The sequence below is a fragment of the Struthio camelus genome, chromosome 8 (genome assembly GCF_040807025.1).
Source record: "Struthio camelus isolate bStrCam1 chromosome 8, bStrCam1.hap1, whole genome shotgun sequence".
Taxonomy (NCBI): Eukaryota; Metazoa; Chordata; class Aves; order Struthioniformes; family Struthionidae; genus Struthio; species Struthio camelus.
Window position 1 is genome coordinate 16,180,687 of NC_090949.1, and position 13,723 is coordinate 16,194,409.

Consider the following 13,723-nt stretch of genomic DNA (forward strand, 5'->3'; position numbering starts at 1 on the left):
TTTCTGGAGGAAAAACTCACACCATGCTGCATGGAAATCAAGTTGTCATCATTTCAAAACACTGTAATGCTCACACTCAGTTGTGTGTCTAATTACAAGCTTAATTAATTACTTGGTGCATCAGACAACTTTATAGTATTTCTGTTAGTAAAAGGCAGCATGGCTAAGTGCAACACTTTCATAGTTCTAAATCAAGAAAGAAAAATTGAGATAATGGAAGTCAGAAATCAGTCACAGGAACAGCACTGATAGTTTCCCAAAACAGTTTCCCAAATACTGAGTAGCTGCAATGTATTTCACATGTAGCAAGAGATCTGCATAGAAGATTTGAAAGAAGAAAATTCCAATCCTTTAGTGATTTAGTATAATCGGAGAATGGAGGGGAACAGAAAGCAAGAGCAGGGGTGGGGTAGCCTGCTCACTTCAAATACTCTGTAAATACTACCCTGTCAAACAGCACGCCACAGCTCACCCTTTGCAAATTGAGAAAACACTGCAAAAAGTATTTTCATATTAAAGTAGTAGGAGGAACTAATCAGAAATCTCATATGCATTCTTTAATCTTAAAAGCACTGCCTTAACATCTACTTTCCTGGCTTTGTGTGGAGATGAGTTACTTGCTTGATGAGACCGAGCATTCATACTGAATAAACCCATGCAGGTTGCAGTTCTCAGCTTCCTCTGAAGAAAGCTCAGGCTTATTAACATAAAGATCTGATGGGAGGGAGTAAAGAAGAGAGCGCGCCAACTCTTCTCAGAGGCATTCAGTGACAGGATGAGACACAAATTGAAATACAGGAAATTCCACTTGAACATAAAGCAGGGGAAAAAAGGTTTATTTATTTAAACTGTGAGGGCAGTCAAACACCGGAACAGGTTGCCCAGAGAGGTTGCGCAGCCTTCATCCCAGGAGATATTCAAAACGTGCCTGGACATGGCCCTGAGCAACCTAGTTGACCCTGTCTGGGGGGCAAGGGAGGGTGCTGGACTAGAGACCTTCAGAGATGCCTCCCAACCTCAGCTATTCCACAATACTAAGTTTAAGTTAGATAATACTCAAGTCTTTTTTTTTAATTTTAATTAAATTTTATATATATATATATATATATATATAAAACATAAATAAAATTAAATTTAGATTTCTATTTAAAATAAATAAAGATTTCTGCTACTCACACCCAGCTTTTCTTTCAAGATTCCAATTATTTCCAACCCAGAAAAAATAAAGCTTTTGAACAAAAATATACTCTTGTAGTATACTCTATAACTTCAAAAATTATTTTAAAACAAGTCAATTCTCAAAACATATTTATTTATTTGAAGGCAGAAAATATTCCAGCTAAAACTGTTGTTATCCTGCAACAGTCTAACCACCTCATAGCGTCACTTAACATCATAGTCCATTTTTTTCAACACTGTAAAAATACCCAAGTTCTGTATAGTTTTCAATTAAGTTTGCACTCTGTTTTTGAATCTGGTGGAAGGCCTGAATGCAGAAACACAAGTATTACTGGATGCAGCAGCATGACATCCTTTCTCCTCTCTTGGTAAACAAAAGTTAAAGTCTAAAGGGACACCTGGAAGCATACAGTATCTTAATCAATGATTACTCCAGTGAGAAATTCTAAAACACAACACATAACAGCGGTTACTCTGCTTTTATTATTCATCCTAAAATACACACGAGCGTAAAATGGAATCTCTAACCTTTACGAAAAGCAGGAAAACATACCCTAAAAAACATCAACATCCATCAGTGAAATTAGTTTTGCTTCTTACCACTAAGTAAACCAGACAGACAGTTACCAATTTAACAAACAGCTATGGTGATTTCCTCCCCTCCCCCCCACATACTACTGTTCTCAAAAGACTAATGGAATGATTGCTAGGGATTTAATTTGCTAAAACGTCTATTTATTTAACACTCTCTTGAAATCATGATACTCTTTTTACAAAAATGCATATTTAAGACACACAATATTATACAGTGGAAAAAATACTAGTGGCAATGAAAAATATGTCATAAGTGACACTACTCCCCGATTAAGGGAAAAAAAAAAAAAAAAGGTCAAGCTCCAATTGCCAAAACATTCAGAGCTTCCTTTTTTTTAAAAGAAAAAAAAAAAAAAAGGAAAGGAGGAAACAAGGTAGGAGGAAGAAAGTACAACACGCTTCTGCTCGGCTCCCAGCTAACCTTTACAGGGATTCGCTGATGCAGAAGTCTCTCCGACCTGCCGACCTCTCCTTCCTCAGACCCTGGAAGCCGAGACAGAGCGCGACAGACAGCAGGGTCCCTCGACGGCCAGGCAGCCGCACGCCACGGGCCGCTTCCCCCGGGGCGGAACCGCGTCCCACCACCCTCGGCGCCGCCTGCCTCCAGCCTCCCAGGAGGCCCCGAAGCCAGCTGCTGCCCCAAGCGCACGGCGGGTTCCTAGTGGCTTTTCCTTCGGCAAAGATTCAGCTAAACCACTTTCCACGCGGGGTTACGCTGAGGCAGCCCCCGGCCGGTCTCGCGTGACCTGCTGCTAACTCCCGCGACAACGCTCACCCGCACGTTTGCTCCTCCGCACCAGCCCCTCGCCGCCCGCAGAGGGACCGCTCCGGCAGAGCCCCCTGCTACGGCGGCGCCCGCGGCAGAACAGAAACTGAAACCGCCCGCGGGGCCGGGGCCGGCGGGCAGGCCGTGCGGGGCGAGCTCCCGCCGCCGCCGCCGGGCCGCAGCTCCGAGGCGGCCGCCCCCGCCCGGGCAGCGCCCCGCGCCCCCGCCAACCCCCGCGGCTCCGCCGCCCGCCTCACCGTCCCGCCGTCCTTAATGATGATCTTCTTGGCCAGCATGATGCTGCGGTTCACGGCGCGTTTCTTCTTTTTCCCCCCCTGGGTCATTTTACCATCCTACAGCCCCGGGGGGGGGGGGAGTGGGGGAGCGACGGCGGCGTTGGCGCCCCGCGGCGCCGGACCCTCCGCAGCAGCCGGGCCTTCGCCTCCCTCCTCGCCGCCACCGCTCACGCACCCGGCGCCATCTTGCCGAAGCCGCCCGGGGCGCAGCCGCCGCCGCCGCACATCACGCGATCGCCCCATTGGCTGGGCGCCGGCCACGTGCGCAGCACGCTCCGCCCGGCCGCGGGCTGGCGGCGACGCCCCTGGCCGCCCGCCCTTCCCCGCCGGCGGCGGCAGCGCCCCCCGGCCCGGCCGCCATGGCGCGGCGGGGGGCGCTCGCCCGCCCCGGGCCGGCGCTGAGCCACGGCGCGGCAGGGACTCGCCGCCTAGTTCCCTTTCAGAAAATTACATGTTTAGCGCTTAGAAAATATATATCTCTAAACACACATATGATGTGATGATAAAAGCGAAAAAAGCCGCACAGTCTCAGTGTAATTCGGCGCACAGAGAAATAAACTTTTCGTCATTTGTAACGCGGCTTACGACGACGACGACGTCCTGGCTCAGGGCGAGCCCAAGCAGCGGCCCTGCCCCTGCCCGAGCGATGAAGAGAATCGCACCGGCATTTTCCCAAACTAGCACTGTCTTTTAGCACGCCAATCCTTCCCTTATCCTGCTGGGGATACACGACTCGAACAAGTTTTGCCTTACCCAGATGACGCTGAGTGCGCAGCACACGCTATCTGAGACCCTCTTCTCTCAACCCGTCTCTCACGCACCTGCGCGAGCAGCAGCCCTCTGCCTTTGTGCTTGCCCCCTTCCACCCGAGGCCACAGGGTCCTCTCCACCCTTTTTACTCCTTCCGCAAGGCAGCCAAGGCACCTGACAGAATGGAGCAGGGAAAGGCAACTCGGGCAGGACAAGCCTGTTAGGCGTCCAAGCACGTTTCTAGAGCCAAAGTACATAACCATAGACATGATTCTTCTCAAAAATCCAGCTTGGAGACATTCTGTTTCTCACTCCCAAGTTTTTAAGTCAGTCAATGAAAGCTTGGCAGGCCCTTTCACAGATGCTGATGTACCTATCGCACTCAGGCTGCAGGGAATAGGGTAGCAGGGCTTGGCTCCCACAAGACATACGCAAAGCAGAGAGGATCTTTCAGAAACACGTGTCATTATTCTGTGGTTTACAGTTTAAGCTCGGTCACCGCTGATGCCTGGCAATACTAAACAGAGTAATACCTGCCCACGCCAACTATTACATTCACCGTCTCAGACCCAGCTCTCCAAGCCCATATCCACACGCCGGTCTTTTTCTACGCTATTGTATGGCTCCATCTTCTTCACCGAGACCTCCACCCTCCAGCCCTCCTGCTGCATACTGCTCTCTCTCCCCAGCGCCTGCTGCACCTGAATTTCTCCCCAGGCCTCAGCTGCCCGTTACCTGCTCTCTCCCCGCAGCAGCGGTGGCTGCCCTGCTGAACCTCGACCCCCACGTGCACACCTGAGCTCTAGCTCGGTTACGGCACAGAAGGTGCTACGTTAAGAAAGGGATGTAAAGACCTGAACGCAGGAACTAGCTACCAAGATTAATGGCTGTTTCAAGTCAGGAGGCTCACAGCAACTGTACTGGGACAGCCTTTTGCCTCACCAGCAGATCCGACAGTTTCTCTCTCTCTTCTGCCAAGAGCCAGGCCACCTGCCTGTTACTACATGGCACAAAGGCTTTGCCTCCGGACCAGCTGCAGACCGTATTACCTCACACAAACCTGTAGGTAACCCCACGAGCCGCTCATAAGAATTGAGCAGGCAAACTTCGGCCCGCGGGCTTAATTTAAACTATTAGCCTTCAGACCCAACTATCCCTGTTTCTCCGTTGTGATGCAGCTTTTAAGGAACTTACAGTGTCACAATGCATAACCCTATTCAGGTCAAAGGAGTTAATCCGGTCTCACGGCGAGACAAGGGCAAGGGGACTCTACCTTAGGATACAAACTATGGATTTACTGGGCTGCCCATAGGCAAAAAGGTGTCCCAGGCCTGCAGGCAAGAGTGGGCCTCAAGGATAGCACAGCCCTTATACAGCAGCCATGGCTATTACCAGTTGTTTGTTACAAGTCTTAATAAAATTATGCCATGTATGCAATATTTTTGTGGAAAAATCCCATGCTCCAGAATTCCTCACCCCTTTATTTGAAAAGGAAGGAGGACCTAAGATATTGGTATGGTTTCAAGCCCATTCCTTGGGGAGAGTGTCATTTTATTTTGATAGGAAAGTCACACACAGATATATATGACATGTAAAGAACTCAGGTAAAAAAAAAAAAAAGAGCATAACCAACCCTCAACAAGGAGATTTTTTTAACTAGACTGATTAAAGGGCTGTTTCTTTTCATCCATATATTTGTATCAGACCAACCCCTTGGTACTGATGTCATCATCCCAAAATAAATATATCTTAAGAGAAATATCAAGTTTGGTCACGTAGGCTGAGAAAGATGATGATTCAAATAAAAACTCCTAAATGTAAAAAAAAGCTCTAGATAAACACAGAAATAGGTCTCGCTTTTCCTGTCATGAATTTCAACTACCTGCAGCACTTCTCTGATTGAAATTTCAAACTTCACTTACCTAAATAAATCCTGAAATAATCCGTTCTGCTTTTATTTAACTATGAGACAAATTCTTGGCAATCATTTCATTTCCTGAAGAGAAACAAAGCAGTTTTGTCTGTTACATCTAAACACTCAAATTGTTCAACCTTCTATACAAAGTAAATTAATACTACTCTCTGTTAGCTAGAAAAGATACTATCTTTTTGGAAGCAGAATGAAAATAGAGTAATTGGTTATATAGCCAGGGAAAATGTTGCTTCTAGAGAACAGACAATGGTTTCAACAGTTATTCGGACTGCAATTCGTTCCTGCCACCCAACAGCACGAACACTTCCGTGGAAGTCGGACTGCATGTGATCACTATGATCACAGTGGGCTTGACAAAAGCAACTGACAGAGCTAGAGAGTTCTGAAAATTATTGGTGCATAACTGGTGAAATTACCTGATTTTATTATAAATATCTCTGGAAAGGACAGGAGAACATATTCACCATCAATAATAACGTGTTTGTGAACTCTGCTTAGGTCTTCTGATACATTGTATCAGGTCTCCTGATATCTTTAAAGTTGTAGCTAAACAAAACTCAGCTTTTAAATTGTAATATGAACCAAATAATTCTGTTGTATTCTAGAAGGTATATTGTACTTTCTGCTGCTATCAAAATTATTTGAAACGGGAAAAAAAAGCTACCACCAACTGCCCCGGTAATTTGTGGCAAAACACTTTTACTAAGGATTACAGTGTTTTACAATTGCACATCACACTTTAGTACCTCACACCAAAGCTCTTGAAAAATTTTACAAAGAATTTTCCATATTGGAAATTTGATGCAAAGTGACTTGCAAAAGTCACATAAAGAGGTAAGGAAGATGCAAGCCTGGAGTACGAGTTCGCTAATCTGCTTCTCAGATATAAATCAGGGGTATTTCCCTTGGAGTAAAAACAGTGAAATAATGTTCTCATTTATACCCATGAAGCCATGATTTCTCTTTGTGATCTGAATCCAATTAAAAACACCTAAATTATTAGACTCCAAATAAAACTTTGAAACAATACTTGTATCTTGATTAAAAAAAAAAAATAGCAGCCTATCAAGCCAACAAAAACCAGTATCACAGATAACAAAGCAGCCATCAAATCAGTTTAACTTGCTTGCTTGCTTATGGCTAAGTGTCTAAACTTAAAGAATTCAGCAGCTTTCAAGTTATTTCCTTGAAAGCCTTCAAGCTACTGTGACAAAGAATATTGTATATAATACAAGGAATTATTTTATAATAAGTTTTCATGCAGAGGTTCTACTCACCAATTTAATTCCTGCAGATCACAATATAATTTTGTTAATATTATTTGATAATTTTTACCACCATAAGGATGCTGTTTACAGTAAATCTAAGGCATAACAAATAAACCTTACCCGTATCAGTGAGCTGTGTTAGCGAAACATCTATTTGCCGTACGCGATACAATACGTGCCTAGTACAATACCGATCACTGCAACGGAGTCAGGAAACTGAGCAGACCAAAAGACAACGACCTCTGTGTTGAAAAGCTTCCTTAGACAAATTTGCTCAGTACGTTTACAGTTGTACAGCACGTGCTTATGTCACAAACAACATCCTCCCGCGAATCCTCTCACTAGTGGCAGCACCTTGCAGTCTTTGCGCAAGTTACAGCATGAATTTTTGTTCAGGAGCCCCTTTGCAGAGCCGTTTATCCTCTCACACTACACAGCTGTCTACTTAAACATCCTAGGTAATTCCCACTCCCTGTTACAACGCAGAGAACAGACTATGCGCTACACGATCAAGGACAGGAACAGCAACTTTGGCAACACTCTGGCCTCACACCTATACTGTGGGAAATTAGATCAGATGTTCCCTACCAGACCAGAAGAGAAACTGGTCCTGAACAAGGAGATCAGGGTTTTCAGGCCAGAAGAGAGCACAGAGACAGTCACAGGAATACTGTTGGAATGGGGTTCACAAAAAGTCATGATACAGTGGTCAAAAAGAAGCATCTCAGCCAAAAATAAATTTCTGGCAAAACTCAGTAAGTTTTAAGTTAAAACATACCCTTAACAACCATCTAATCATAGCCTTTTTGGAGTTTATAGAGAACTATACCAAAAAATTCTCTTCTTGAATAATAAAAGTTGAGTAAAACATTGTTTCCAGGTTACCAATTTTTTTTTTTTCCTAAAGTATGCATAAAGGCAATCCTCTCCATTTATAAAGATCTCAAACAGTTTTATATCTTATTTTCAATAAAGCTGGTGCTTAATTATAGTCAGTTTGTATATTACTGTAAGTGATCTTATCTACACACAAAAAAGAAGAGATATAGCATTTTACCCTCTTAGGGATAAAGGAAGACTGTATTAGATCACGTAAGCTGCGTTCTATGGTTCAGCAGCGTTATACTGAAAATAACCTGTTTCCAAATTGCTGGGAAACACCATATAAGAGAACTGTATACAGTGTAATTACATAGAAACATTAACAAAAACTCCTATGAGCACCCCCAAATTTTTCAACAACATATGAACATATAATTTATATTTGGGCTCATATATTTAAAACCTCATTTAAAATACATTGACAATAAAGAACAACTTTAAAAAAACGTTACTCATGGCAGCAAATATACAGACTTAGCATATAAGCAATTGTTACTCAGCTATAAAGCGCTAATGAAATCAATATGCCTAATTACTGTCAGAACAACGCTGGAAGGTTCAAAGGAACAGCTGAGAATGTCACAGCCAAATTCTACTCTTGGATGCAAACGTGCAGCAGCCATTCAAGAATTAGCACTGTACTGCACCGCAGGACAGATTTTTCTGCTTCCAAAAGAGCTACAAATTCAGCTGAGCAGGAAACAACTAGAAAAAAAATCATAAATTCAACTGAGTAGGAAACTTGGATTCACAGTAACTGGAGCAGAAGATATCACCTAATTAACACCATGTATTTTGCTGCACTTCCCCTTGCATTTCCATCCCCACAAAATATCTTCACTCTAGATATCTAAAATACTTAACGAGCTCACCTGGACAGAGTGGAACTCTTTAGTTCTGGCATAACTTCCTGTAGGAAAAAATTAACATTAAAAATGAACAAGACAATCAAAACAAAGTCAAGGAAACATTTCTTGGACTTACTTACAAGAACTGAACACTAAAGGCAATATAATATAATGTTACACTACCATATATATACATAGTATAATGCCATGCTATAGATAAACACTACCTTTTAAAAAGCACACACAAAGATTATTTTTTTTAATCTCATTCTTACAAAAATATGTATTTAAGAGAAGAAAAAGTAATAATCTTCCTCATTCATGATATCAAGCAAGAAGTACTGTCAACAGAACATAAATTAATGAGTTCAAACTGGAAAATGGGGATTGCTTAAGTACAGCAGAACATGAATGGCTGATAAGGAAATATATGGTAAGATGAAATTTACAGACAGCAAAGAACGTAAGAAATTTATCAATCTGGAAACAGCTCAACAAAATCTATTACATTCTTTTGAATTGCAGCCAAAAAAATAAGTTAGGAACACAAAACAACTACATATTCCTAAAAATCAATGAGGACTGTAGGAATAACTGAAACACAAGCATATGCTACCAAAATAACATCCATTTCTTGAGGAAAAATAAAGCAATGTTTTTAAAGAGTTACAGTAAAAACAGACATTATTTTGTAGAGGTAGGAACTAGAACTTTAATCTACCCATCATTATTAAAGCAAACAAAAAGGGAGCAGCTATGTCAGTTGGCCTACAACAAAGAAGTTTAATGGAACTATAAATTTATCTGAAGTCTTTGAGGGGAAAAAAAAAGATTAACGGGTACTTATGGATAGCACAAAAATACAATGTTTAAGGAAAGATTTACCTTACTTTATTACACTCAAGATTTTTTCACCACCAAATTGCTGATTTATTTTGCTTTCAAACATAGGTCTGACAGCTTACTGTTATTTGAGCATTTACCATGTATCCCAGAGATTCTCAGGTAAAATTACCTAATACCCACGTATTCAATAAATACCAGTACTCCCATTATGCAAGTCTTTTAAAAAAAATCACAAAATTCATGTTATTGCAAATAAATAGCTTGCTATAACTTTATAAATATTTAAATAAAATTATGATATGCATAGGTTAGCCTCCTAGACATACAACTAAACTAACAAATCCATGGTCCTTTTCTTCTTTCAGAAAAGTAGTTCAGAAAGCCAGGTTTATTTTTGGAGAGTTAGGACTCCTACAGATTGCCTTTACGGCAAACTCAAAGCACGCTATCCTCTGCTTCTAAACATTTTGTACTAGCTATACGACTTTGGTTAGCTAATGAGTGGTAGAATTAAAATTGCCTTTTTTCCCCTCCCTCTCTCCCAGATCTGAAGGTATCCCTATGAGAAAACATGCGTATGCTCTCAGATTGCAGAGGCCATGAGGCTTATGAGATCAGTACATTCTCCAAATCCCTTCCTTTCACAGAAAGCATATAGTGGCTTCCCTCTTTTGTAGAGCATTGCTTTTCAACCCGAAGTGCCTAAGACTATTTGTAAAAGGCTAAGGAGGGGCAGCTAAAATAACGCTAATTCACACATCCTTCATGGCAACAACGCTCAAAGTGTTTAAAGGCATCCACACCTCTACTGGAAAATGTAATGAAATTGTAAATTGAAGAAGTGGAGGAGTCACTGATCAAAAGAGAGGATTCCCTGTTCCTTACTACAGTAGGTATATTGTTTTCCAAAGCCAAGAGATGCTTATTCTATTGAAAGGCAAAAAGAACACGTTCCTGTTTCCTTTAAACTGATGCTTAAGTACGTTAGTGCATATTTAAGCTGGGTTATATTAAACAGCACTCCAGCAGCATGGCGTCTTTTTTTTTTTTTTTCAGCCCATTTACTTCCTTACTGTGCAACTGGTTTTAAAGTGTTCTCAACCTGTCCCTTCCTCCCCCCTCCCTTTTTTTTAAAAGAAACTTCTCAGGTAAGTAATCAATTACTATCATCTGAACATTTCCACTACTGTGATTCATGAAATTGTAAGTATTATTGTCCAACCCAAACTCCAATTCAGGTAATATCGCTCCCAACACTTCTCAGTCATTTCCGGGAATACTGCCCTCTTCCCTTCCGACACTACGCTTTCGCACGGTGACGCGGGCCAACATTCCACCTCACATTGTATTCCAGTAGTAAAGTGACTATACGTAATTTGTGATAGATTTTGCCACATTGAGTGTTACAGGTGAAAGGTTTAATATTTAAAGTAGAATGTCTATTTAATGTAACATGGGAGAGTTTTGACCACCTATTAACATAGCTCCTGCAATTATGGCATGCCAGAGTAGATTTGCAGTTCAGAAAGGTTAGCAAACCCTTGGCATAAGCCTGATTATTTTTTTTTTAAAACTTTCTTACTCCAATACTACGAACAAAAAGTTGATAACCTATGTTAGCATCAATGGAAGAAAGTAGTATTCTTACTTGGCTGATGTACGTGGAATTTTTCCTTCTGTATTTGCAATACTTTATTTAAAAAAGAAAATCTCAGCACTTTTATGAAACTGTCTCTTGCCAATCTATCACTAAAACGTTCTGGAAAGCTGGACGAGATACTTCAATAAACTTTTAAAAGCACCACTTATGACAAGATTTTCATTAGCATAAGAAAGAAGTGAGAAAGTGTAAGGGGAAAAAAAAAAGAATTAAACATTTGCACCACTCTTCATTCTACAGTTAAGGGACTGTTGATATCTTACTGTATAAACTCATACTTTCACAAGTGTAACACATGGGTGATAAGTCACTTTACATTAATACCCGTTGTGAAAATGCCTCCTGAAAACAAATGATTTTTAAGATAGCTTTTTTTGTTCATTAGTTCTGCCATTTTTTTTTGTATGTGCACGCGCTTCTGGCTCAACTGGCTACATGCAAATACTTTAAACAAGCAAAGTGTTCGTAACAGCCTCACTGGTTCTAGGTGTTGGGGTTTTTTTTCTTTTTTGGTTCAAAACAAATGGATAGCATGCTTTTACATTAACCTATTGCACAATAAATTACTTTTCCATTAAAGTAATTCCACCACTAGACTGAATAGCTCTAGAGAACCCATTTTGGTCTGCTGGCTCACGGACTCTCAGAATAAAATAATTAAAAAAAATCTCTAGTTAAGCAATTACATACAAATGTACTGAAACAGCCTCGGGAAGTTCATGAGTAAACAACACTTAAAAAAAACCCCTCTGTAATAAAGTACAGTACAGCATACAGATGACATACCATAATGGCTCCATATGGAGCTGTACAGACAACACTAATGCATTTCAAATATTTATTATGGGCCTTTTAAAAAAATTATAGTTAAAAAAATCCCCAGAGGATATTTAAAGCATAAAAACTACTTTCTACCAACAAGTTGATTTATAATCAAAAAAAAAAAATAAAGGAATGAACATTGCATCTGAGCAAGCACTCCATCCCAACCCTAGCCATAGCGCGAGCTTCCTGCAGTAACCTCTGGCCTGTGTTCATAGGGTTACAGGATCCTTTGGAACATTAATGGCCGTCCTGATGAAGGTTGGAGGATCGTCACAGATTTCTAGCTTTCACTCTGAATTTCTCCCTTTGTGTACTTAGGTGAGAATGTTAACATTCTTAAAATAGTTTTATATATGTAACAGAATACAGATTTCTGTTATTAAATCAGCCTTCTAAAAATATAAAAATATTTGATATTGTGAAAAGGTCTTTCAATCATACTTCAATTTTCACAGTTTTAATAAAGAATATCTAATTAGAACCATCACTTTAGAACTAAGATGTGTATTCAGTTGATTTCATGTAAATAGACAGTTAAAATTTACTAAGATTAAATATAGTCAAATTGTGAAAACATACAATCCGACAACGTTGTCATGTGCTCTTTCAAAGAGTGCATAGGACCTTTCTGCAGCAGCCAAAACAGGAAATTCTTTTGATGCAATTCCAGGTCGAAGCTGTAAACATTCCTAATTGTGGTTTCTTGGAAACTTTTGGTTCCTTTCAAGTTTTTATTAGCGAGTTGCACTGGACTTTCCCCCGCCCTTTTCTTCATCAGTTACATACAGTATCATCATCCATCTTTAACTCCTCTGCTTGTTCAAAACTACTCATAAGCACTTCTTCATTAGACTCAGTGTAGTAATCCTTTCCCTCAGTGCACAATGCCCTCTTCCACACGTCATTGTTAGCGAGGCACCCAGTACATGATCTTGAGAAGCAGGCTGATAAGGAAGTCTGCTATGCCTTAATGGGATTTCCTGCAGGTTTTGGATCGTAACCGTATAGGAAAGTAGCTGCTATTACAAGAACGGCTCCGAAGAAAAAGACGCTGAATAGAATAGGGAAGAAAAAAAAAAAAGTTAGCTGTTTTCAGTTGATCAGTTGATCAAATTTTATGAGGTAATAAAATTCAAAAGAAATAATATAAATATTTATTAATAATAAAATATAATTTAATAATATAAATATAAACAGGGTAAGTTATATTTGTCCAATTTACAATGAATGAAATAATTTGCCTTGTTTTCTTGGAGAATGAGATAGGAAAAAACTGAAAGGAACTAAGAAATTTTTGTCTATGAATAAGCAAAATAATGTAATATTTAATTTTCAGAGTATGTCAGTAAAACAAAAGTACAGTTTAATGAAGCAACTGTCAAAGGAATAATCAAACCAATCTTATATTCCTTTCTTTTGACCTAAGTGCTATGCAAAATGCAAGCGGAAGCTAAAGAAGTGCCACTACTGTGGTTACCTAACCATTTTCAAACGGTTATGTGCATCACGTCAGAGTTATGTTTGCTTAGACGTCTGAAATTTGTGTCAAAACAAACCACTGCTTCCCAAGAACCAGTCTGCAAGTCAGTAATTCTTAAATTTTGGACTAATATGACAGATGCATAAATATTTATGTAACAAAAAGATAATAAAGGCATCTTTTGTATTGAAACATAAGGGCCTTTCAAGATATTTAGGTAACTACAGGTCTAACATAAAATATCCAAGGCCAGTAGACAATAAATATATACTTTAAGATAAAGAACCCTATCATAAAGACATGGCAATGTTAACGATTTGATTTTCTGAACCAAACACAAAAGAACAGTGGTGCATTATATGATAAGTCTTCAGAGAACAGCTAACCTATTTCATG

At 40.3% G+C, this 13,723-nt stretch overlaps 2 protein-coding genes across 11 annotated transcripts in view; both read right to left on the bottom strand.

Annotated features, from left to right (window-relative positions):
• MFSD14A (major facilitator superfamily domain containing 14A) overlaps positions 1 to 12,556 on the bottom strand; it is a 24,692-nt gene extending 12,136 nt beyond the window's left edge. Inside the window, exons 1-2 of one of the 3 annotated variants that reach the window (XM_009685920.2) lie at positions 12,427 to 12,556; positions 8,541 to 8,578 (exon numbers count right to left, since the gene is read on the bottom strand). Coding sequence is in view for 1 of the 3 variants with exons in the window: in XM_068952271.1 (XP_068808372.1) it covers positions 2,797 to 2,883 (87 nt within the window). In the remaining 2 variants the exon portion in view is untranslated. Of the gene's footprint in view, positions 1 to 2,194; positions 2,257 to 2,796; positions 3,080 to 8,540; positions 8,579 to 12,426 lie in introns of those variants that run through there. The other 2 variants (XM_068952272.1, XM_068952271.1) reach the window with 2 other exon arrangements.
• Positions 9,276 to 13,723, bottom strand: part of SLC35A3 (solute carrier family 35 member A3) — a 24,259-nt gene continuing 19,811 nt past the window's right edge. For all 8 annotated transcript variants that reach the window (XM_068952284.1, XM_068952281.1, XM_068952282.1 and 5 more), the window contains one exon: positions 9,276 to 12,898. In XM_068952284.1, coding sequence (XP_068808385.1) covers positions 12,808 to 12,898 — 91 coding nt within the window. In that variant the 3' untranslated portion in view covers positions 9,276 to 12,807. The remainder of the gene's footprint in view (positions 12,899 to 13,723) is intronic.